The sequence below is a fragment of the Anomalospiza imberbis genome, chromosome 5 (assembly GCF_031753505.1).
Source record: "Anomalospiza imberbis isolate Cuckoo-Finch-1a 21T00152 chromosome 5, ASM3175350v1, whole genome shotgun sequence".
Classification (NCBI taxonomy): domain Eukaryota; kingdom Metazoa; phylum Chordata; class Aves; order Passeriformes; family Viduidae; genus Anomalospiza; species Anomalospiza imberbis.
This window is the reverse complement of record NC_089685.1, coordinates 51,139,785-51,165,119: the sequence shown is the minus strand read 5'-3', so window position 1 is coordinate 51,165,119 and position 25,335 is coordinate 51,139,785. Positions and strand designations below refer to the sequence as shown.

At 41.1% G+C, this 25,335-nt stretch overlaps 1 protein-coding gene across 11 annotated transcripts in view; it reads right to left on the bottom strand.

Moving 5' to 3' along the window:
- Positions 1-25,335, bottom strand: part of ITPR2 (inositol 1,4,5-trisphosphate receptor type 2) — a 244,817-nt gene that overhangs the window by 155,581 nt on the left and 63,901 nt on the right. For all 11 annotated transcript variants that reach the window (XM_068190738.1, XM_068190736.1, XM_068190731.1 and 8 more), the window contains 11 exons: positions 23,273-23,427; positions 21,774-21,873; positions 21,493-21,653; positions 19,155-19,296; positions 18,234-18,392; positions 17,185-17,357; positions 15,210-15,329; positions 14,923-15,108; positions 14,078-14,329; positions 13,084-13,228; positions 12,017-12,167 (listed from right to left, as the gene is read on the bottom strand). In XM_068190738.1, coding sequence (XP_068046839.1) covers positions 12,017-12,167; positions 13,084-13,228; positions 14,078-14,329; positions 14,923-15,108; positions 15,210-15,329; positions 17,185-17,357; positions 18,234-18,392; positions 19,155-19,296; positions 21,493-21,653; positions 21,774-21,873; positions 23,273-23,427 — 1,744 coding nt within the window. The remainder of the gene's footprint in view (positions 1-12,016; positions 12,168-13,083; positions 13,229-14,077; positions 14,330-14,922; positions 15,109-15,209; positions 15,330-17,184; positions 17,358-18,233; positions 18,393-19,154; positions 19,297-21,492; positions 21,654-21,773; positions 21,874-23,272; positions 23,428-25,335) is intronic.

Sequence of the window (25,335 nt, the reverse complement as noted above, 5' to 3'; positions counted from 1 at the left end):
GTAAAATATTGCTCCTTCTTGATTTGAAGTAGAAGAGAGACAGTCTGGGATCCGAGATGATGGAAGAAGAAATTCTCGAGTTGGAAGGAGATGATGGAGTGGCTTGTGGCTGGACTTCTCTTGTTAGCCATAGACTGAACCAAATTCTCCTAACAGAAGCTGCACTTAGGGTGGTGCGTTGGTGTGCCAGGAGACCTGTTTCAGTGATTACCAGCAGAGGAGTAGAGGGAAAGTGTGGAGAAGCCCTCTATCTTCAAGGAAGAAGAAGAGGAGCAGAAGACCTCTGTTCTTGGACCCTCAGCCCCAGGGGAAAATGGGGGGGACTGTAGTCCCAAAATGAGAAACTGAACTGTTGTCTCTTTTGGTCCATGGCAAAGCATCCTTAAAAGAGCCCTGTGAGCAGTCTGTCCATGCACGGTGGTGAGAGCACTGTGACATGGAAAGGAGAGTGTCACCATGGCAGATTTTCTCTGAGTGGTTGCCATGTGTGGCATGGAAACACAAGGGTGGCAATTGTGTTTCCTGGGGGGTCTGTGGCACAGGAGAGACTCCTGTCTCCCTTGAAAGACTGAGTATTCGAATATCTGAAGGGTGGCAACTTGATCAGGATCCTGGGTGGTGTCTCACTGTTGAGTTTGTTTAGGAATTAGGTGGGAGGAGGAGGGGTGTTTTAGAAAGTCTTCATCCAGGATTTAGTGTTTGTAGTTTTTTCTAGTGGTAGTAGTTTAATAAAGTTCTTTCTTTGTTACTAAGATGGGCCTGCTCTGCTCTGTTCCTGATCACATCTCACAGCAATTATTTTAAAAAGTATATTTTCATGGGGGCGCTGGCATCGCGCCAGTGTCAAACCATGACAGCCTGCAATAGCAAAGACTCTTGAGGCACTCAGCTAATGTGATACTGGAGCCTAGAAAAGCATCTAGGAAATAAAAATAAATGAGGTGACTGCTGTCCTTTCCTGTTACCCACAGAACATCAGTGGTCAAAGGTGGCACAAACCAGTGAGAGGCAGCTATGAAGCTGCTTCCCAATGGCATCAGTAACAAGGATAAACCCTCTGTCCACAGCATTCCCTCACTATTGACCTTAGTGTAACTGATCTCAAAATATAAGGATGGGAAAGTGAAGGAGGATTAAGGTGGCACTTATTATCCCTGCCATTTCAAACAGCATTTCATTAATGCATAGAAAAGGATTTTAGAAAGAGAAAAGTCTACTTAATCCAGTTCAGTATTTACAGCTGAAATGGGTAGTGATTCAATACTGCATTATTTCTGTCAATAACAGCAGGGAGAGAAGGTGTCATCTTGGAAAACTTTTTAACCAACTGCCTGATGCCGACTATAATTTTCAGTTAATTCAGAGCAGGCTTGAAGAGAACATTCCCAGAGTTAAAATGCTGCAGCAACTGGAGCAATTCAGCATTTCATTTCAGGAAAGGTATCTCAGCAAGTATGTTTTGCAGGGTGCTGATGAAATGCAACCCTCTCCAAGGAGCAGACAGCAGTTGAGCAGCACATTCATGGATGGCAGCGAAGCAGCTGATGTGTCTCAACACTGAGAAGTGTTGCTCTGCTCTGTGAAGGAAGCCATAGAGATCTTCCTTGTACATAAGGAGTGGGCAGCAGCTTCTCTTCCAAAAGATCCCCCAGTAATCATCACTGGTGATACTCAGTATTGTCTGTCCAGGATTGGAAGCCTGGACTGCGTTAAGCATGGATTTAAATCTGTCACAAGCACAAGGGGCCAGCAGCAGTCTTGCTTGAACGTGGTTATCCCAGCAGGGAAGGGTGTGCTTCCCTGAGGTAAGGCACACAGGAAGGTTACTGCAGCTTAAAAAGGGACTGGCTCTCTCAGACAGACAGAGTTGCTAAGCCTGCAACAATGCAAGACAAAATACATTGGCTCAATAAAAGAGATTTAAGTTCTTAGTACATGTGCACACGATGACTAAAATAAGGGAGCTCTGATCTTAGTCACATCTCCAAAGTGCTTCCTGAATACCAATGACCAAGGAAAAATTAACTTACTGCCTCAGCTAGTTAACTGAGATAAATCAGGAGAGAGAGCAAGTAGATGTGAACGCTGATTACTTTCATGTGCACTTTGCTAGAGACAAGTGAAGAGAAGCCTGAGCTGTGCCTCCATATGGTACTGCCACCCTTAACCTGCTGACCTCATCTTTGGCTGTTTTCTTTGAGGTCAAGGTACTAACATTTATATATGGCTGTGAAGCATGGCAGGGAGAGAACAGTCCTTGCAATGTTGTGAGGTGCTAATGTGTGCAGCCAACCACTTCTCTCAGCAGCAAACTGCTGCAGAAGTGCTCAGAGCCGTGACTGACCAACAGAGGAAAAGAACACAAGGAAATCTCCTTAAATCTTTTTCCAATTTTCCCTTCTTCTCTGTTCCTTCCTTTGCCAAGGCAAGTCAGATGCCAAAAGCCTTCCATAAGCAGTGGACCCATTAGAAATGTCTCTTATTTAATGTATAGTCTCAACAAGATTAGTCAATGGAAGAGTGAATTCACTGTGAACAAGTGGTAATTTAAAGGAGCTGCAGATTGACAGACACTGAAAGAAGAGGAAAGAAGAGAATGCTTGTCATGTTTTGAATAGACAACTGTGCATCTCCTTTTCATTACTTTTTATTACAGTGATCACAACTTCCTAATGAGTATCAGTTTCTGTCACAAAACTGTAGCACATAATCTCATACAATTTGGCACGATTGACAACACAGCGGCCTCTCTGAGAAGAAAGGCTTTTCAGAGGAGTCAATTATGGGAAAAAATAACAACCACCCAAGTAATCGAAACAGTGGATAATTTGACACTTCATTTTCTACATAAACATATTTTCTTGATAAGTCATTTACTGGTTGCAAAAATTCTAAAAGCAGAATATAAAAGTGAACAACAATCTGCTATGCAATACAGTATGGATGGTAAGTGACAAAATACCATATTTCAGTAAGAAAAACAACCGTCAAAGGCAGCTGGCAATTCATGCCTTTTCTTCCAATTGTTCCCAGTCCATTGCTATGGAGCATCCTCAGTTTGCTCTCCAGGACCCAGAATTCTGGATATTTCACACACAGTGCAGAGAACTGTGCAGAACCTGAGGGTGAATAGTCATTGGAAGCCTCAAAGGCTGGCAGATCCCCTTAGAGTCCTCTGAGTCCCGAGAGTCCTCTGCTCCATAGAAATGTCCAAGATGCCAGGGAACCAACACACAGCCTTGTTTATTTAAAAATTATCTATAGGCACCTGATCTGGTCTCTAGTTGCCATGGGGGGAAAGAGCCTGCTCTTACTATCATTGCTGTTCAGTCTTCCTCAGAGGGAAGAAAAATGAAAGATGGATTCCTAGGACTCAGTTTTGAAAACTGCTCAGCTATTGTTAGCTTGAACAGTGCTCCCACAGTGCTCATCTCCCTACACAGAATTTTTTTAAGTGCCCATATTTTCAAAAGGATTTTAATACCCAGCAGCTTTCATTAGGGACTGGACCATTTGGATACTCCAGGCTTCTGGAAACTAAGTACATAAATGGGAGCTGCCACATAGAATTATAGACTGGTTTGGCTTGGAAGGAACCTTAAAGACCACTCAGTTCCAACCCCTTTTCCATGGGCAGGGACTCCTTCCACCAGGTTTCTCAGAACCCCATCCAGCTTTGCCTTGGAAAATTCCAGGGATGGGGCAGCCACAGCTTTTCTGGGCAACCTGTGCCAGGGCCTCAGCACCCTCACAGGGAACAATTTCTTCTTAATATCCCATCTAAACCTCCTTTCTGTCAGTCTGAAACCATTCTCCTTCTCCTGTCACTTCATGCCCTTGCAATAAACCTTTCTTGCAGGTTCCTTTCAGGTACTGAAAGGTCTCATCAGATCTTCAGGAGATGCGTTAATGACCAGAAAAGACAAATGTATGTGCATCCACTACCCCAACAACCTTCATTAACCTGCCCATAAAAATCAAATATATTATTCAATCTTGCTTACAAAAGGAAAAAAAAAAAAAAAAAAAGGAGGGGGGAGGAAGAAGTCAAAGGCTTTACAAAAACATGACAATTCTCACATGGTCTATGTAGGTATTAAGTTATAGAAACAACACTGATGTCATCAAACCCGAGCATGTTTTTGATTAGGACACTGACACTTCAGTCAAAACCAGCACACAGGACCTTGTCTCAACCCATGTATTCAGTGCAGGTGTGTTCAACCAGGTTTTAAGGCAACATTCCCAACAGCAAAACTCCAAATATCTTTGGCTTTGGGGATTTCAGTGAGATTTACGCTATTGCTCCACCAAAAGCTTCCCAAAGAAAGCCATCTTAAAGCACACAACACCTCCAGTCCTCAGGGATCCTCCATCAGGGAACCATGTGTGCAGTAATGTCTAAATACCAAGGGCAAGATTAAAAATCCAATGGCAACTTTAGCTCTGCATTTCTTTCCTGATTTGGCTACATTGCTTCATGCAATTTAGTTTTTCTGCATGAAAAGTTAGAGCCATTTTAAGGACATATAATAACAACACTACCTAAAGGAACACATTTTATTTCAAACTCTTTAGAGCTGTATCTTATTTGCCAGAGCATTAAAGTCTTACAGCTCTGCTTGTGAAAGAGGTATTAATTTTTACAGGCTTTCTACAGAATTTGTTCATAAAGACTTCAGAACCTACCATAAACAGGCCAAGAATCACATTTTATGTCTTCATTAAACCATTTTTCATTGCTCAGTAACTAGCTGACCTCAGGTAAGGCTTACAGAAAACCTAATGACTGGCATTAAGAACACATGGTGAGGTATCACTTCCATATTTTATAGTCCTCAGAAGTAATGAGGCAAAACAAAGGAAAAAACTTACAATATGCCACACACATACATTTGCTACCCAGCCCCTGAGTGAATCTGGCCACTCCAGCCTCCACTTCACCACAACATAGCCACAAACCCTCCCTTTTCTATATACAAACTCTCAGCTGCCCAGCTATGGTGAAACTCCAGCAAACTTCACCTTCTCCTGACATTCTGCAGGTTCTGGGCTTTTTTTCTATCCCCAAAACCACTAAGCAGTGTCAAGCATGGCTTTCATGCCACGGACACAAGTCCAAGGGAAAAAAATACATACATCAGCATGCTGGCCTTGAGGGTAAAAAGCACCATGGGAATCAAGCCTCCTAGCTGAGTTACATCTGTAAGACAGATATTGATTCCTAGAAGAGCAATGATCTCTGGAATCTCATTAATGCACAGGTCTTATAATGAGGGAAAGAGTAAGGAGGAAAGAGAAATGGTTCATGCCACAGAATTAAGCTCTCAGTCCAACCTCCCCTTTGGTCTGGCAATACTCTGCACTGAAGAGCAGTTTCTTTTCTGTAGCTATCTGTGACTAACACAGTTAACTTTCCTTTTTCCTCTTATAATCCTTCTTTTCTTGTAAACTGCTGGTATAAATTATTACTCCAGTCTGCCAGGCAGCCACTGCCTCATTAGCCCTGCTAATCAAAGTACACCTCAAAGAAGATACTGCAAATTGTTAACTGGACAAAAGTGCAGGTAACAGATGCAGGGCTGAGAAACAGTACAGTAATTTTGAATAGTCTTGGATGAAATCTGGTCCTTGGACACAGAGGACCCATAGGGGCCACAGAAAAGGCAGGTGCAGCCTTGTTCTCAACCCTCAGTGGCCTCACTGGTGCTTCCAGTCACTGTGTACCTCTACTTGCAGCCAAAAGGGCTAGAAGAAAACATGACCTAACTGGAGCTGAGGAAGCTCCTGGGCTGTGTTGCAGCGACAGAAGTCTGGACAAGAGTCCCTTGACACACAGAAACACAAGTACTCCTCTGCAGAGAGAAGGCAGCAGGTCTCACCAGTGCTTAAGACTCCAGAAGAAGGTGAGGCCTCCCCTGTTCTGGCCCCCAGCAGGACGGAATCTTGTGTCCCTTCCATCTGCAGGAGGAACACACACCACCAAGACACAAGATACAGACCCAGGCACAACATGAAGCAGCTGGGATATCTGACCACCACTTTGAACAAGTAAAAAGAGGCATCTCCTTAGGCAGTTGTGGGCAACATATTTAACATGAGAATCACAGAGGTGGGAGCAATTTAAGCTTATTACAGGCAGCTTTTAAAACTTATTTTTTCCAAAAGACTGAGCAAAGGAAACCAAAAGACTCCCACTGATATCAGTGGACACTGGCTCAGGAAAATTGTGGAGCTCCTGAGGGACAGATACACTCTGCAGATAACCCTGGTTTCTACCACTGAGGGCTTTTCCAGCTGGCGCCCAGGACTGTGAACTGCATCCCAAGACATATGCAGCTCAAATTCAGGGATGTGTTTCCTGGCAGGTCATTATTCTCATTCCCAAACAACAGTAACTAAACAGCATGGCAAATGTGTCACTTACCTGCTACTATCATGTTGCTTCCTCTTCCAGACCTGACATATGCTGTAGTTGCATGGTTTGACTAAAATCAGCTATTTGAAAGAGCAAATAGCACCTAGATAAAGATGTGCATTTTAATTCACAGAGAATAAATTAGCGGTGTTGGACAAGACAGATTGGCTCCTTACTCTGGAATGATACAGCAGGGTGCACTTACTAGGAAAGCAATGACTTTACCTTTTAATTAAAACTGCAGAGATTATAATGTTCTTGAAAGGTGCCAGAATGACAGCACTACTAAATGAAATCCTCATTTTCTCCTTAAGAAAAAAAAATTCCTCTTCAGAATAGAGGTAGTATATTTTGTATACCCCATAATTTTTTTTAGAATATAAAAGTGAAAAAAAAAAAAAACAAACAGAAAACTGCTTCAAATATGCACAAAAATAATTCAAAGTTAAGACACACTGACTGAAACAAAAAAAGAAGTTGGTTGCAAGATTTTCAAGTCAGTTCATTTTTAGGGTGCAATCTAGATGAGAAGCATTTCCAAAAATATACATCCTTACTTTTTACAGGATCTTGTCTCATAAATGTTTCTTAGCCAGCTTTCTTCAATCTGTCTTCATCAAATAAGGTCACCCATGAAACTACATGTACATTAAATTTAATTCTGGTTCAAGTAACTGACAGTGACATTAAAATTAAGTTTTCTAAAGGAAGTAAGGCTTAACATTTACAATTATGTAAGGATCAACAGAATAAGGGGGAATGGCTTCACAATGACAAGAGCTGGTTTAGGTTGGATATGAGGAAGAAATTTTTCCCTGTGAGGGTGCTGAGGCCCAGGCACAGGTTCCCCAGAGAAGCTGTGGCTGCCCCATCCCTGGCAGCATCCAAGGCCAGGCTGGATGGGGCTCTGAGCAACCTGGGATAGTGGAAGGTGTCCCTGCCCATGGCAGGGGGCTGGAATGAGATGATCATCAAGATCATCTTACAACCCAAGCCATGCTGTGATTCTGTGTTTTTAGAATCTTTGCCAAACCAAGACAGAGAAACCCACAGAAAACTTCGAGGACTACCTCAGCCACCAAGGTAGCTCCAAATATAAGCAAAGGAGGGAAAAGGACATCTTAATGTAAAAGGTTAATTAAGTCTTCATGTAACTTCCACTAAGCTAAAAATATATTCCATTTTGCAGATTTGCCTCAACAGTTCAACACTTGTCATATATAATTCCTCACTTAACAAGTAGTTTTACTGAAGTAAGTGGGTGTACTTAAGAAATAAATATTAAACAGGGAAGAAGACTCAAGACTGCTGGTTGAAAATTTGGTTCTTTCAGTTCTGAGGTACACACCTCCAGGAAAGCCTTCCACAGCCAAGACTCACCACATTCTTCCACCCATCATCAATATATTTTCCAAAGTTCTGACTACAGTTTTCACAATGTGGACTGGTCAAACCAGTCAGGAATCCAGCTCACCAGTTCCCAACAACTTCACATTACCAGAATCAGATGTTGGAAGCTTTTGTTGCTACTGACCTGGAACAAGTCAATGGAAAGGCAGCATAAGCTACCTGTCCCCAGAGTTATGCAGCATTGATTTTCCCAGAGAAATCAATACATTTAAAAAAACCTAAAATACAAAACCTATCATGTAAAATATATAGATCCTGACCAAAATTCTCAACTTTTACAGAGATGCTACCTTCTATCCACTACAGCTGTAGAATAGAAATTACATGACTTATCCATTTGGGCAAACCTCTTTTCAGGTAATTTTTCTTAGAACCTGAAAATAACTGTGTTTCTGAATCGGCATAACTATTGACAAAATCTTGTGGTTAAATATAGATTTACTATCAATCTATGCAAGTTTACACTTAAATAGTGATGAAAATTAAAATATACAGAACCTAAGCTGGTATTCAGTAGCACTTTTTCTATAAAAGATTTACAGGATCACGCCCCTAATGCTTGATAAAACTTAAACATATTTGTTTATACCAATAAGCTGTCAGTCTCAGGCATCATGACTGGCTTTCAGTGTTTGTCAAAACTGGAGTTATGAGCTACACTTCAAAGCCCTAAGCTCAAGGAAGGAAATACATGTTCTTACTGAATTAAAGCTTATGCCTAGACATTTGTGATCCCTGACTGGAAGCTTTAAAAAAAACATTCAACCAACAAACAAGCATAAAAACCCAAACAAAGCCCCACAACTGCTACAAAATCCAAAATTTAATCTTCCATACATTCACAATATATACACAAAAATCACAACAGAAACAATCATATCTGTTTGTTTGTTTGTTTAAAGAACATCAATGTAATGATTTTTGCCACTCAGGAAAGCTATTTTTTCTTTAGAAAGGAGCTATGTTAACCTGCACGTTCCTAGAGTAATAATGTGTTGGAGGGACACCTATCTGCAATATTCTGCAAAGGTTTGGTGCGACTGTTATAAGTATTGGACCTGCCAGAGAGGATGCTGCAGTGTGGAGAGATGTGGGAAATAGAATCTGACGTCCTCTCAAGGCAAGAATTCACCCTCACACCTCCCTGACTGGAGAGAGAGGTCCCACCACCCTGAAAGAGGGCAGGGAACAATCCATCTGTCTGTGTTTTATGGAAGTTATGAATAAGAAAACACTTGCTGGAAGAAATCAACAGACCATTCTGATTTTAGAAATTGCCATCACATTTTCCAAAATCTAAAAAAAGCCTGGACAGAGGTAATTTCTACTTTCACCCTTTCTAATACCCTAAGAGACCAGTAGCATAAATTAAAAGACAATAAAAAGCCAGGAGAGGTAGCTAATAAAACCAACTAACATGTTCCAAGCAACACAGTTTTATAAGAGAGGATATCTGTGTAAAAAGGGAAGGGAACCCTTGGGTGTACAATCTTATAATTACTATAAAATGAAAAATCAATGTATACCTACAGCTTTGCGTGGTGAACAGTCCTTACTCTCAGAGTAAGAGATTCAGAAAAAAATTCCCAAGACCAATTTCTGTGCTTGCTTGTTCATTCCTGAGGATCCCTAGTGATCCTGGACAAGACAGATCCAGACTCCACAGGACCCAGGGAACACCTGTGCTTCTAGACTCACCCTTGGGATCATCTACAGTCCAACACAAGCAGAAGCCCAGAAGCTCCAGCCCAGCACCACCCCTCAGTGGTGTAATGTGCAGCTAAAGTGATGCTGGTTGAGTCTTGTGTGGTTTTCCTTAATGAAAAGCACTCCTCTGTTTTGCTTGAGTTGTGATTTTCAGACATGAAATATGTTCTTTGAACATGAAGCTTTATGAGCTGGGTGCTCAAAAATAGTGAATAGGAGTTATTAAACTGCTTCAACTTCATCCTTGTGACACATGCATCTTTATAGCTCATGGGTAGGTAAGCGCACCTCCAGGGAAAGCAGGAGGAAAGGCAAGATGTTTGGACACAGCAGTTAAATATTCAGGATCATGCTGTCTCAAGTGCAAAGCAAATGTATACTTTATGTAGTTTATAGTTTCTCAATCAGAAAGGAAAAGGGAGGTTGAAGAAAAGATCTGAGCATTCAAAGACATCCTTTTCTTTTCCAAAGACTGAAGAAGGCCTCTCCAGGAAGTCTTACAGTTATTTCTACATAAAAACACATTGTCTCACCACAGCAAAGTTTCCATGCCTGTTTTTAAGTCTAGACAGCACAGCCAGTATCTCCAGACTCCTATAAGAAGGACTGACAACAATCTGCACCAGCAAAAAAGCCTCTCCAAAGCTTTCTAGATATAGAGTTAGTAGAAAGAGAGGAAAAACCCCACCAAACAAATGAAACCAACCCACAAGTAATTATTAAAAGAACATCCATGGATTGTCATATCCTGACCTGAACTGGTCAGTGTTTGAAAGGTAAACAGCCACGGAGACAGCTACAGCAGGAAAGAAATTTAAATAATCTGTATAAAGGCTTAAGGTAATCAAAGAAATCACACCTTTGTTCTGTGCCTTTTTTGCTGAAAGAACATGAGAAAAAACCAAGTTTCTGACAAAAAGTTTCCAACAAGGCTCCAGTACGTGATTGAGTATTACTAAAAAGGCTACTGAGCTTCCATTTACAGGGTGGTGCCATTTGCAATATTCCTTCAATCATTTATTTCAAAGCAAATTCATTGATTTGCATGGAATTGCTAAAGAAATTCATATAACTGAGAGTAGGTCTGTTTGCACTTAATGGGTGGTTCCTTCCTGTCTTACATAGCTTGAAAGGAAACCCTTCTGCAGAAATAAAAGGGAATTAAGGATGAAACATGATTTTACAGGTAATGAATGTGAGTAAAAACACTGACTGAGATGTATAATCAGGATTAAAGGCTTGGGGAGAGTGAGAACTAAGAAGAAGAACCACATCTGCATGTCCCATGTTGCCAATATGCCAAGATTGTGTCTGGAGTCAAACTGTGTCCAGAGCCATTTAAGAAGAGAGTCTGCAATGCAGTCTTTCAGGGACAAAAAAGGAAAACATAATTCCAAGTGTCTGGGCATTCTCTAGTGCTGAGGAGGGACTGCAGCCAGGTACAGCATGACTTGGTGTGCACTGCATTGCAGGAAAGACTTCCAGAGGGTGTCAGTAAAGTCTGCTGGCAGTGATGGAGAGAAGATCAAGAGAACCAAGCATATGACTACTTGGTTCAGAGATGACAATGACAGTCTACACCTCTCCAGAGTGTGTGAACCTCAAAGATGAAAAAAGTTGTGAAGAACAGCACACTCCTGCAGGGCATCCGTGGGAGTGACTGAGCAAAATGATGATTAGAAAAACTCAAGGCTGGGAAAAGGCCTCCCAGAGAAAACACAAAATAATTGTTTCCAACAAGACAGCTCATCCATTTTGGTGCTGTGAGCCAGCTGGCTGGCAACACCAGCTACATATTAAAACAGAATTTGCCATCAAGTCAGTCTTCTGGACCCTCAGCCCACCTCTTCCACTCACACAGGAAAACTAAACTGGTACGTTTCAGCACCTTCCTGGCATGCTCATTTTTCAACTCAGTTTTAAAACGTGGTTGCAAAGGCAGTGGAACATACAGAATAGTCCTAGGGTTGTCAGAGAGGCATTGTGGTCTGGGTTCAAAAAAGCATATTCTAAGCTGACAAACACAGGCAGAGGATGGCCTCCTCTGGACTTCCTTTGGGTACTTCTGCCACTGTGGGACCAGAACCATCTCATTCTCCCTTTCAGTGAAGTGCTAAGAAGATTAACAATCAGCTGTTCCACAGATGAGCCACCATAATCCCTGTGCCCAGACCAACACTGCTTGAACTCCCTCAGGATGTTCAGAGCAAGGGGCACTGAGGTTTAGAACCAAATTTGAAAGTTACAAATAAGCAAAGGAGCAACAACACCAATGCAGTACCCACAAGTCATGAGGATGCAGCTCTGATCAAAAAGATTCCTTTTTAGCTGATCATCTTAATGTCCCCTGCAATGCATTCCTGTAGGTGGGCTGATGTGTGAATACAGAAGCTTGAAAGAGTAATGAGATTCTCCATAAATTATTTCCAACTTAAAAAGCTAATTACCCACTGGAATAACAGTCTTTGCTGCTCATCTCACCTCCATCCTGAAACTTGCTCAGCCTTTCAAAGTATGATGATATGGGAACTTGAACAATATCTAGAATTGCCAGCAGCGTCCGGGTCAGTCTGAGAAGCTCACTAAAACTATAAAAGCCAAAGTATATGAGGTTTCGAGCCAGATGTACCACCTATGAGAAAAAGAAATTAAAAATGAAGGAAATACTGACAGCCTTTGTGGTTTTCAATTGCATTTCACACAGCAGCTTCCACAGAGATTCAGATCTTGAGTACATTCAAACTAGCACAAGTGTTGCCACTGATTTTTGGACAAAGGCAAATGACATTAAATGTTTGTCAGGATTAGACAACGCAATTTGTCAGTCAGGTTATAGCAGACAGCAAAACCAAGGTGAGATTTAGGAAGGCTTGAGGGGATAAAATTGCATCTGTGGAAATATATAAGATCAAGAAAAAAGACTCTGGGAAATTATTTAGAGAGGCAGCAGCTTTGGAGAAGATGGAAGTCAGCAGAAGAGTAAGATGACTGCGGTAAGTTTGCACAGAGGTGATTTCAGGTGACCAGAGGCAAAAGCAACAAAGAGAAGTAGGCTGGAGGAAGAGCTATAAAAGCTATAAGCATTTCCCCTTTGTTCTTTGCTAGAACACTAGGCCTATCTAAAGTTTCTGTCAGGAATTTCAAACAATGTTTAAACCACAGGATTAGGTTATTGAGAGTGTTTCATTGAGTGTAATACCTTATACAGAAAACAGCACTTACTTATACTGACAAATCCTTACAAGTTATTTCACTAATGTAGAAAGAGCAGGAATATTCACCGTTCACTCCCCAGAAATCCCCTCTCCCTCCATGGAAATGCAACCACCCCAGGAGAAGGAAAGAAAGGTTGGAAAAATACAGCAGACAAGAACATTATTTTCTGCAGTACCAATCAGCACCAAGAACAATGGAATCATGAACAGGTGTTTCTTTAGGCTATTTTACACCAACATTTATTCTGCAACTGGCTTTATTTTGAAAAAAACAATGTCATCTTATCTGAAATGAGTAATACTGTAAGTAGGATGCAGATAGCTGAGAAGTACCTCAAATGTAAGTTTATTTTTCTCTTTGTCTCCAAACGGAAAGGGCTGATTCACAACTTCTTTCAAGTACTCTTCTACAAATTCCATTGTTAGTGCAAACTTTGTCTTCATTTCATTCCTTGAAGAGTCAGTGAAGGAATCATACCTACAATACAAGGCACGGAAAGAAGGAAAATTAAACACCTCTAATATAAGGATCAGCTGTCACTAAAGAAAAAACAAACCAATGACAATCCTCTGAAATTACTCAGTTCAGTGCTCTGGAAATATGGAAAGTGGATGCCCAAACCTTCCCTTCAACAGTACCAGGAGTGGGAAGAATACTGACAGGATAATACCACTCTTGTGGCAGATAGGGCTCTAAAATCTTGCTGTGGCAATTCAACGAGGTCGTTACCAGAAACAACACTGCCTGCTGCACTGCTGTGCTTCTTCCTCTGTCTCTCCAGACAGATACTCCCTGGCTGGGAGCATCCCAGTGCTGCTCCGTCAAATCAGTGGAGCCAGACAGGGTTTCCACTGAAATCAATGATCCTTACACTAAAATTAAATTTAACACATGCTTAAGTACTTTACTAAGTGAAGGCCAAGGCCTCTGTGAGTTGTTTGTGGACAGAGGCTGCATCTTAATTCTGGGTTCCCAGCTGTGGCTTCCTGTTGAACTTGAGGTATAAAACCGAGTTCCAGCCTAGAAAATCTGTCATGTGAGATACAATGGGATTACTTGGAGTGCAGCTGGTCTGAGGAAAGGCCATTCCATCTTCTCCAGCTTGTTCAATAAAAGAACATAGTGAAAAACAAACTTTAAATATTTAATGATTTAAAGCTGCCCATTGAAGTTTCCAAGAGTAACAATAATTAATAGTTCCGTGCTCTGCAACAAAATGCCTTTTCACACATATGTTTTGTGGACACTGGACATCTACAACCATTTTGTTCTGAGACTACCCTACAAAGAGCTTTTGTGCTTTAGCTTGAAACACTTCCAACTCACTCATGAATGGTGATCTTGGTGGGAATTTCAGTCCACAATCTGGCGTACTTGACAGGCACCACAGACTCCTGGGGGTCTCTGTCCACGTGCATGTGCAGCATCAGACGGCAAAAGGAAGCCCGCAGGTCATAGGGGAGGCTTTCATCAGACATACACCTGAGGATCAAGTCTACTGACAGCTGGGCAGAAATCTGGTTGATGGCGAGATACTGGCGGTCCAGGCACATTCTTGCAAAGAGGTTCAGTTGGTACCTTAAAAAAAAAAAAGAGGTAGTAACGTGGTATTCAAGGAAATTGGTTGGAAATGAAAGAACACACCTCAGAATCTCATGTTACAAGCTTGTTGTGAACCTTTCTGATATAAATCCTAAAAAATAACAAGAGTGATCTTGTTAAGCAAGGGAGCAACTTGACATTAAAACTATTTGTTCAATTGTTGTTTCAGTTTCGAAAAACATTATTCCATGATCCCATTTCTTCTCTAATCCTCAAGACACTCAGGACACTCGGTTCTCAGACCGTGCCTTGCTTGCAGGGCAGCACAACCTAAAATTAAAGCTCAATAAATAAAAGGTTAGAGGCAAAATAAAAGACACAGAGAGAGATGTGATGAGCAAAGGAAACTCAAAATTTGCCTGGAATAGGCAGCAGTGACTGTGATAACTCCCACAAGAAAAACTTGAAATGAACTCTTAGTCTCAGTTTCTGGCATGAAACTGATTTAATGGCTTTTTCTTTCACGATTCTGGTTTCCTTTCTTGATATTGGCAAATGAACTGGATAAGAACAGCACTGGGGGTCTTCAGAGAGTTTATATTCTCTTCCCTTTGAATAAGCAGTTTTACCTGTAGTAGGTAAGAACCTCTAAATCAGCTTTGGTGCCCTCCTTTGCCTCCTGAGCCAGGTGCCTGATGGCTTTGCCGTGAGGCTCCTTGTTGCTGTCGATCCAGTAAAGCCACACTTCCTCTTCATCAATGTCATCCGAGATGACTGGGCACTCCAAGGGATTGTCCATTTGGGTGGAAACCAGCCTGCAAACACAAACCATTCACAATGGAGCCACGAGCAAAGTGCTTGGAATTTAAGAGAGCAGACAACAAAACGGTGGCACGTTCTGATTACAGATACTCACTTGGTCTGGATGAGAATATCAGCATTCCCTGGGCTCAGCATAAACTTGCAGATGAGTTCCTGAGTTACTGGTATTGCTGTGGTGTTAGATACACACAGGTCTGACAGATAATCCAAGAATCTGCAGTCAAAAAAAAAAAAACAAAAACAGAGATGCAGCAGAACATGAGACTTAAACTACTACTGGAGAACTGCAGTAGAAATCTCTAGCACTCAGCACTAAAGGATGGGTAGGCTAGAGGGACTCTGTGTCATGATATTTATCAACACATGATCTTTGTCAGTTCGTACTCTTGCAACTCACACAACCTTCCACTAGATCAGGTTACTCCAAGCCCCATCCAACCTGGCCTTGAACACTGCCAGGGAATGCTGGGCTACCAGCGAAGAGTGCAGATCTGTCAGGACCTGCAGATAAGACTCTGCATTCAAAGAGGTCATTCCAAGTAAAGCAGAAAGAACAAAGCTTTGCAGGGAAATGAGTTTCCTATGAATTTGTCTCTCAAATTTAGGTCTTCTGATGTTTAACAAGGTTCAGGCTGAGGCTTTCCTCACAGCTGGGACATTCATTAGGTATGTGGGTTTGTCTCTTTTCAGGGATTCCTGTGTGTGCAGTAACAGTAATCCATTTTGCAGCCTCTGACACACTGCAATATAAAAAGGGCCTCTTCCTTCTATGTAGTTTTCCCTTTCCATGTCATTCATAGGAATTAAGTATCTCTGAGCCCACCACTCCTCTAGCAAATGTAGCTAAAACTGAGCAAGGTGCTCAAGAGCTGGTGGGGGAGCAGATGTGAGCAGGCACACACACACACACACCATATATTCTATTTCCTTAGAAATCCAGGTACAAACTCTGACAATCTGCTATCAGCCATCCAAGGATCCAACAGTTTGAACCTCTAGCACAGACCACAGTCCCCACTAAAGTCTGGGAACTGTAGTGGGTGAGTACAGACTGCATTTTTAGGGTAGACTTAGGAAAAAATCCACCCATAGTTGAAATGAAGCTTTGTGGCAACTGGTAATTAAAAGTGCATCGCAATCACAAAGATAAAATTAAGCAAACAGCACATAATTACATGGAATTCTGAGGAAGTCACCTGGTTGGAGCCAAAACTCAGGAAGGTTTTTAATTTTGTAGCTCATGTGTTTTAGAGCAGAATACCACAATTCTCACTCATCCCAACAGTGCTGCAAAAATCTACAAGACTCTCCAGGAAAATCAGTATCAAGATCAAGTCTTTACTGTTCACATTACACCATTCTGGCAAGGGGCAATTTTGAAACATTTATTGCTCCTGAACTCCTCAAAGAAGTGGACACACAGCAATTGCATTATGTGGTTATGGCACAAATTCCATTACATCCTCCACCACAAGAAAATGCAATGTGCAATTTTCAATAAACGCAGACCCTGAAGAGAAAATCCTGTGATTTTCTCTTCATATTGACCTAGCCCAACCCAGCTGAGCATGGGAGAGGCAATGAGATTACAGAGTGAGGCCAAACAGTCATATAGAAAATAATTGAGGCAATGAAGCACCAAGGCCTTGAGCAATATCCTTAAAGGCTACCTGGAAAATGGTATTGACAATTACAGAGGACAATATTTGGCCTTCAGTATGTTCATTTCTTATACTTGTATTACTTTGCTCATTTTACAACTGAAAATCCAATAATAAAGAGATTTTTCCATTTAAAAATAAAGAAATCCAATTCTGACCTGAAACTTATTTAAAGAAAAAAAAAAATCAGATTTTCAAGGTTGTCCTACGAAGTATAAGCCCTCTTTTCAGTAAGCTCTAGTTTTAAAATGTGGATATGGTTTAATTCCAAGAATTACAGGTAGTTCTAATATTTTCTGTACAGGTGGGGTTTTTGTTTGCCAGGTCAAAACAGGGAGAAAGAGACACCAAAGCAATGAATAGCATGCAATTGACAGCTACTGTAAAAATGCTACATGGACTTCAAACCTTGGCTCTCGATTTCTCCTGAGTAAATTCACAAATGTCTCTATTTCTTTAGCCGTGATGTGTTTCTCTAGCAGTTTTCTGTTGTTGTGCAACAAAGCTGTGATGGTGTCTTCTGCCAGAATATCATAACCAATCTGGGACTGCATGATGCAGAAGTTCTTAGCAATATATTCCTGAAAAAAGGAAAAATTTCCATGATGACCTGCTGAGCAGTAATGCTTTCTCTTTTAGAAGCAGAGGCATTCAGCTTAGTTAGCAATCAAAATAACGCTCAAAACTTTCCTCTCTGAACCGGCCTGAATAAAAGAACTTCTGAATACCTCAAATATGTACCCTGAGAAACAGATTCTGTATTAGGGATGACTAACTCTTCTTATTCTTTCATAAACCAAAGGAAAGAATCAATGAAAAAATATATATAAAATCCAAGAAATGGCAACCTCTCTTTAAAAAAAAATTAAAAAAAGGAAAATCTGAAAGGTTTTTATAGTGTTTAAGAATCTATTTTCCTGAGTCTTCCCTCCTCCTTTTCTCTCCCTTTAGGACAGAAATATTTCTGTAAAACACTGGAAAGAAAACAAAGAAGCCACACAGCAGCTCAGGCTTTTATCTCCAGTCCCTTTAGTCCATGTTCTGAAATACCTCTTGCTCACAGGGAGTCTCCAGCAGTGGGAAATCAGGCTACCTGATATAACAGCCTCTGCTCTGACTCACTGCCATCCCTCTACAAATATTTAAGCAAGAGAAACAGACAGCTTTGCAGATTTCCCACTTTGTAATCCAGGCTCCAAGAACATATTTTTAATAACAGAAAGCTCATGAATGAAGCAGTGAACCCCAGTCTCAGACTGAGTCTACAAAAGTACAAAGTGAACTTGTGATATTCATTGTTGAACTTTAAATTCACACACTACTAAGCTACACACACACAAAAAAAAAGGCCTTTCCCCGTTACCGCAGAATCCCACTTGTAAGTGCAGAGCACCATGTCAAACCCAGACCATGTAATTATAGAAATCAGGAGGAAAATTATCCTCAATACCACTGACCTGGTTCTTCCTATAATCCTGTTGGGAGTGTCTTAGAACTCTGTAACATAATCTTAACATGTATTTGTAAGGAGCATATCTCTGGTCACCCAGGTCTTCAAGTCTCAGCATCGATCCTTCACCTTTGTCCTTAAAAGGAGCTTTGAGGATGCCAAATATCTGTTCAAAATCAAAATCACTGAGAGTGAAAACCACACCCAGATTTCTGCTGAACTTACAGAATGGAAGATCAGCAGAAATCAAAGACAATGGAAATGTCCTCTGACAGGGCCAGCACAACAGCCTTGACTAAACACAAGTGGGGACACAATCTGAGACATCACAGCTTTATTCATTTGGGGTTAGCTTTACATTTCCCACCAAACTGACTGATATTGCTTTTTCTTTACTATCCCCAACTTCAAACAGTTTTAGTTCCATGTCTTAACTTTGGATAATTTAATGATGAAAAAGGAGGACAACACTGGCTTCTGTCCAGTCTCATCCTTTCCCCCTTTTTTTAAATTTCTTTCAGTCGACTTCACAAAATGGACATTAATTTTATTTACTTGCAAGTTTGCCCTCATGCAAACAAAGTCAGAGTTCCACAGGGGCACTACATGGGCCACACTTGCAGGATTGGGACCACATTCCATGTTTGTCTCAAATTTTGTGAACAATTTGCTCTCAAACATGATCTTAGATCTTATCAGAATCACATGAAATTGAGAGCCCTCTACAGCCCCTTGTGCTTGACTCTGATTTAGGGACCAAGGGATGAGCTATGACCAAGTAGTGTCATTTCTACCAAATCCAATGAGAAACCCAGCGTGGCATAAGCCAACTTACCCAAAAATAACTTCTTCTCACATCACTCTCTCCTACAATCTGTTTGCAAACACAGACTGTATAATAATAAGTTATTAACACAGTAGGACATACCTGAGCCAATATATTTTGCTCCCTCATTAATTTCTGTCGTTCCCGGTTTGGCTTTGTAATAATTACATCCAAAACTTCTTGCCCATTATTTGGCACATCAGCAACAAAGAAAATGAGATCTTCCAGTAGCTTGGTTACAAACCTAGAATGAATAGACAAATCATTATTATAAACAGTCACTCAACACTTGCTAGGATTCATTAAGAACGAAAATCACATTTATGCTAAGCTTTACCTGACACAATGGAACTTCCACCACTGCAAAGTTAAGTTTGACATGTACTTAAGTATTCCAAGCCGTGGTTCAGCAGAGGCTTAAATCAATCACAGGGCTGTTTATCAAGGCATTAAACAACAACCAGAGGGAAAACAAGAGAAAAATACAGGCTGCTGGATTGATACACAGTTTTCAGAGACCCAAAATCTATACCTGGTGGCCTCAAGGCCCAGGAGCAGTAAAAAGAAACTTACACAGCCTAGCAATGATTTTTATGCTTTATCATGGATAAACAAGATGATGGACTCACCAGAGGAATGAAAACATTCTGCCACTAGATAATTTCCCTACTGACCCATGAAACTGTTTCATATATATATTCATGTATAACTATTTTCCTATATATACTGACCCTAGAAACTGTATTTGTTTCACTCTTTGCTAAACAAAAGATTTTTCAGAAGCAGGTGCTAAAAACAACAGAGGCAGTAGTAATTCCTTCTCTCCCACCTTCAGAAAATGCAAAAAAGACAGAATATAAATGGGAAAAAAACCCAGAGTCATCGCTGCCTCCTTGGTACTAACACCTTGCCAGACATGCAGTGAGAAACACAGATGTCCACAGATTTCAAAGAATATCCCTTAATAGCACTAGCAATCTTTTACATGAAAAACTCAGCACCATCTCAATTTGGTCAATGTCTAGTCTATAACTAACAAATCTGCCAGCTATGAAAGAGGCAGGAAGAACCCCAAGAGATTTTCAGTCACCTGTGGGAGTCAGAAATTAAGTTCCCATTATCTACAAGTGAGCTGGGCTGCTCACCTAAACCCTCTGAGTGAGCTTTAGCTCTAAAAGCTTCAGGCCCCCTGTAGAAAACAGCAAAGTGTGTGTCACCCCCACAAAATAAAGTGGAAATGGAAGATACAGGATGAAGCAATAAGGAATAAACTGTTGGGACTCCTACTTTTCTATGCTAGGAGGTGATAAAACAGGAAAACCCCTGGTTTGGGGTTTTTTCCTAAGGAAATCACAAGAACTAACAAATAATGGCACTGTTGGGAAACAGCTCTGAATTGTTTTACATGTTTGTTGTACCAATCTGACAACATCAAGACCTGACAATACTGACAGTGACAAGTTCATACAGGGATGTCCCACCTGGACACTGTCGTATCCCTCTCTGGGTCAACTCAATCATGAAATGGCCCCCACAGCTTTTCAAGGCTGAGTCCCAACACTCAGACATTAAAAATATACATGTTAGGATATTAAACCACGGGGTCTAATTTCTGCTGGAAACTGACAGCAAAAATTCAGTTCCATCACCAAAAATCAACATTTTCAGAAAAAAAGAAAAGCTGTGTATGATGTATTACAGTTATAAATTCACACTGCCAGAGATGCTGTCTTATATTCTGTTTAACCACAGGCAGCTGAAGATAAATCGTGAACTACATCACTGGCTACATATATCTGTACATATATACATATGTCTGGCTACAATGTACAACAAATGCACAACAAAATCCCTTGATTCAGGGGGGGGTGTGAGGAGCAGAGATTCTAATAGTCCCACAGACAAAATGGGGATGAATACAAGGGGTAAACAACAAATTTATGTAAAACAGAAAAAGAGAACAGGGAGAAATAGATGTGAGAAAGCAAATGGAGCAGCTTCTCAGTCACACTGAGACCTCCTTCCAAGGCTTTTGCAGATTTGCAGTGTGGTGAACTTGACACAAGTCCAGAGCCCTGAAGTGCTGCTTTCCTGTACATGAGAATCAGATGCAATGCACCCACACATTACAGCTCAGAAGCGGATTATCAAAGGAAATCCAGACAAAGAGATTTGCCCAGGGAACTACCCATTTATTTATGTGGCCAGTGAGTTGGGGAAGTGCTGTTTACGCCCCTTTTACACAGGAGATACACAGATCAGGCTGAGATACAGCAAGGATGCTCCAACAGAGGTGGAATCTAACCCCAGGCTGACACTCTCAGAACTGAAGTGTCCTCTCCCAATTGCCTCTGTCCATGTGGATATCACCTACCCATGGTTGTGTTATCATGAGTAAACAAACACCAATTCAGCAGGGGAAAAAATAAAACTCACTAACCTCCTTTCATTCTGGGTTATTGTTCCGTTCTCCAGCTTTTTAACAGTTGATGCTAAAACCTTGTTGGCATCATTGGCAAAGTCCAAGTCTCTGACCTCAGACAGAGGAACCGATACAATGGCAAAAGCTTCCTTGTCCTCTTTGGTTTGGCACGTCCCAATCTGCAATCATTTTTGGTTTAAAGTGGATGAGCAATCCTCTTACCTTTATCCTTAGTATTATGCACATTTCACAGGTTAGAAGTGAGACAGCTTCAGGAGTGAGTTTGGGATTTTGTTTACCTTTAACATCACAGGCCTCTCTTCCTCAGTGTCTATTGGGATGCTGGTGCTGGTGACCCAAGTGTTGGTGCACAAGTGCCTCAGTCGGACGTAGGAGTTCCTAAAGGGGACAGAGCCAACAGCAGATGAGATGGATCAGTCCTGAGCCCACGTGGTCAAGTGGGATGCTCTGCCACACCTGCCTGTGGCATGAGGCTGGAGAGCAGGAGCCACACCAGCCACTGCAATAGAAAGGGGAGGTGGACCTAAAAGACACTGCAGTACCCCTCTTTCCCTTGATTCCTTCTTTCTCACCCAGAGCAGAGCTGCAACAAGAACAGCCAGCATCTTGGGATTGTGCAGGATGCTGAGTTTAAGTATTTACATAAATCTAGGAGTAAAATATTCTTTAAAGGAAAAAAAACCTAAAAGGAAGATGTTATAAAATCCCATCTGAACAGAAATACATTTCATGAATAAACCCAATTCTTTTATTATTTTTTTTCCTGCAGAATAACGAATCCTTTTAAGCTGTCACAGCACAAAAGCCAGAAAGTAAAGCTGACCATGGTTTCACAGCTTCATCATTATGATCTGCAAACCCTTGTTCCAGAGCAAGCATTTACAGTACCAGTTCTCAACTGAAAATCAAGTGAACAAAGAACAGATATGAGATCCTTCTAAATTCTTTCCATATGATAATCTGTGGTATTATCAAAAAGCAGAGCTGAGAAATCAATTACAATTTTAACTCTGAATTTTATTTTTGAAATATATTCACTGTGGTCTCCATTCACGGTCTCCCTTTCATGCTGATGGGCTTTTGAGTATTCAAGTAAGCAAATTTTCTGGCAGAACTTAGCATAGCAAACACACTTCAAAGTCACATACATCAGTATTTGTGGGTACCCAGCTTTAAAATTCACCCTCATAACAACCATCCCCAAGTGTTTGCAAGCCCATTCAGTCACAACCAACACTGTGTGAATTATCTAACCAATCTCAGCTATGCTACACAGCTAAAATTTCAAATATTGACAATTAAAACCAAGAAGCCACTTGCTGAATACATTTGAATAACAAATGTGCTCAGTGGCATCATGATCTGTCAGGGAAACAGAAGCCCAGCTCACCTCACACATTATTTTGTTGGGAACAATTCAGTTAAATCTATTAGAAGTACATTTTTTTTTTCAAACAGTGCACAGAGCTCAATTCTATCCTCACACAGATCTGTGCAATATTTAGACCATTATTTTTTCTCTTCACAGACTCTCTCAAAGTGTCACTTGTTTTATCCTTATAATTATTTTACCCAGTCACAGCAGCAGCATCATGTTTTATACATCCCTTATTTATCCATGAACACACCCCAGATTTTAACAGAAGGATAATACTTGCTCATGTTTGGTTTTTTTCCGCTTTACTCACCAGCATAATGCCAGGAAGAAACCCTGTCAATGCAGCACTATTTTCTGCCCTTTTTTCATTTCCTTTTTTTTTTTTTTTTTTAATTTTACCTTGGAACCAGGCAATCAGCTCTCTGAAGGGTGGTGGCATCCAGTTCAAAGAGAGATGCGATGTCATTTCCATGTGGCACAGAGACCAAAGTATACATAATCTTCTCCCCTGCCTGGCGTTTCTTCTTTGAAGCAGGAAGGTCGCCGTCTCTCTGCTGATTAGGCACAAGGGTTATTTGCTTGCATCAGGGCCCATTAGAAATTCTTCAATTACCTTGCAGACAAGTAATACATCTGAATTATTTTTTTTTTACCTTCTTGCAAGAATCTACCACAATTGGCTTTGGAGTAACACAAAGGATGCACTTTGCTCCATGGGGTCTCAGGCAGTCATTAGAACAACAGCAGGCCACAAGCTAAAGAGGCATTGCAGCACTGGATATGCTTTATTTGACACCTACAACTTCAAAAAACCTGCAGTAGTTGCAGACCCCTCACTCCCACCTGACACAACTACACAGTGCTGGTCTGGAAAGGGCCACGTTTGAAACAAAAGAATTAATGAATATTAGATTGGGGTTTTTTTTAAGACAAGTAGGGGATTTTAAAAGTAAGCAATTTGCTTCAATCCATTGTTGTTTTATGTAAGTTTGATGGCTTTTTCCTTTCACGTTGTAGAATCAGAGCAGCACACTTTCAGAGAATCACAGAATCATTCAGGTTGAAAAAGACCTCCAAGATCATCGAGTCCAGCCTTTGACCACCTTGTCAACTAAACTCAAGCCAAGTCCAGTTGTTTCCTGAATACCTCCATGGATGGGAACTCCATCACCTCCCTGGGCAGCCCCTTCTCCCCCTTGTCAGACCTTTCCAAGAAGAAATGATTCCTGATGCCCAGCCTGAACTTTCCCTGGAGCAGCTTGAGGCCATTTCCTCTTGTCCTGTGGACACTCTCCAAACAGCAAGAGCCAGACCATCTGTTCCATCAGGACCAGTTTGTCATGGCCAGAGGGGCAGGCAAAGCCCCAGCTGGATTGTATTACAAATCTCAGCACAGGCTGATAGCTCTGAGGCTGGGTCCAACACAGGTCTGATTTTACCCCCTGCGAGGGCAGGAGTTGTTCCCTTTGAGGGACAGAGTAACTCAACCAAGGCACATGAGCTAAGGTGGGATCTTCCTCCCACCACCTGCTGAGAGTTCACAGGAATTTTGTGACCCCGCAGCACCATCCTCACATCTTTAGTCACCTCCAAATCTTTGCCTACAGACTCCAAATGCCACCTTCCCTGAGAACATTTCTTGGCTTGATGGAGTCAGTCAGAGTCTGTGCCCATATCCACACAGCAACCAACAGAATTACTGGTGTGAGTAAAAGCTGCTCCTCTGAGGTGTCGAGTTACACATCCTACAAAAGACTGATAACCAATTAAGAGACTGGCAGCCCAGGGCCATTCATGTACACAAAATACATCACAGAGGGAGAGGAGAAGAGGAATGAGGAAAGCCAAAAGAGAAAAAAATCTGACTCTGGAAGCATGAAATGCTATTATAATGATTTACAATACACCACTAAGGAAGAGCTGTACAATGTAAAAGGCCAGGCTGTACTTGGTTTGCATTAGTAGTTTGATTAAAACCAAACTGTAAGGGATAATCAAGGGCAAAGCTTTGATTATCCATATTGCCAATTGAAAGTAAACAACAAAACCAAGCATGAGTGAAATTATGGAAGAAAGGATTAGTGAACTCATTTCAAGGCACTTTTTGAATCCTTCCAAAACATCAATTTTTTCATTATCAAGCTTATAAATGCCAGCTTTCCATGCCATGACTTCTATCAAGGATGGAGAGAGCAGAAAAAAATACACAAAGAAATTTTAGTTAGGCTCCTCTAGTCATTAAGAGTACTGACACAAGTGTTTGAGAGGAAGGCTAGCTAAGACAAAGAGCAACCATCTCCTGTGACTTGCACAAGAGTAAACTCATCTCGCAGTCCCCACACCCTCTTGTATCTCATGCCCAAAAATATTACAGAAAAATGCACAAAAAATTTAACCTATATGCAAGGACTGAGAAAATAGAAAATTGCTTTTGTGATTTCCATACATAATTTTGTTTTACA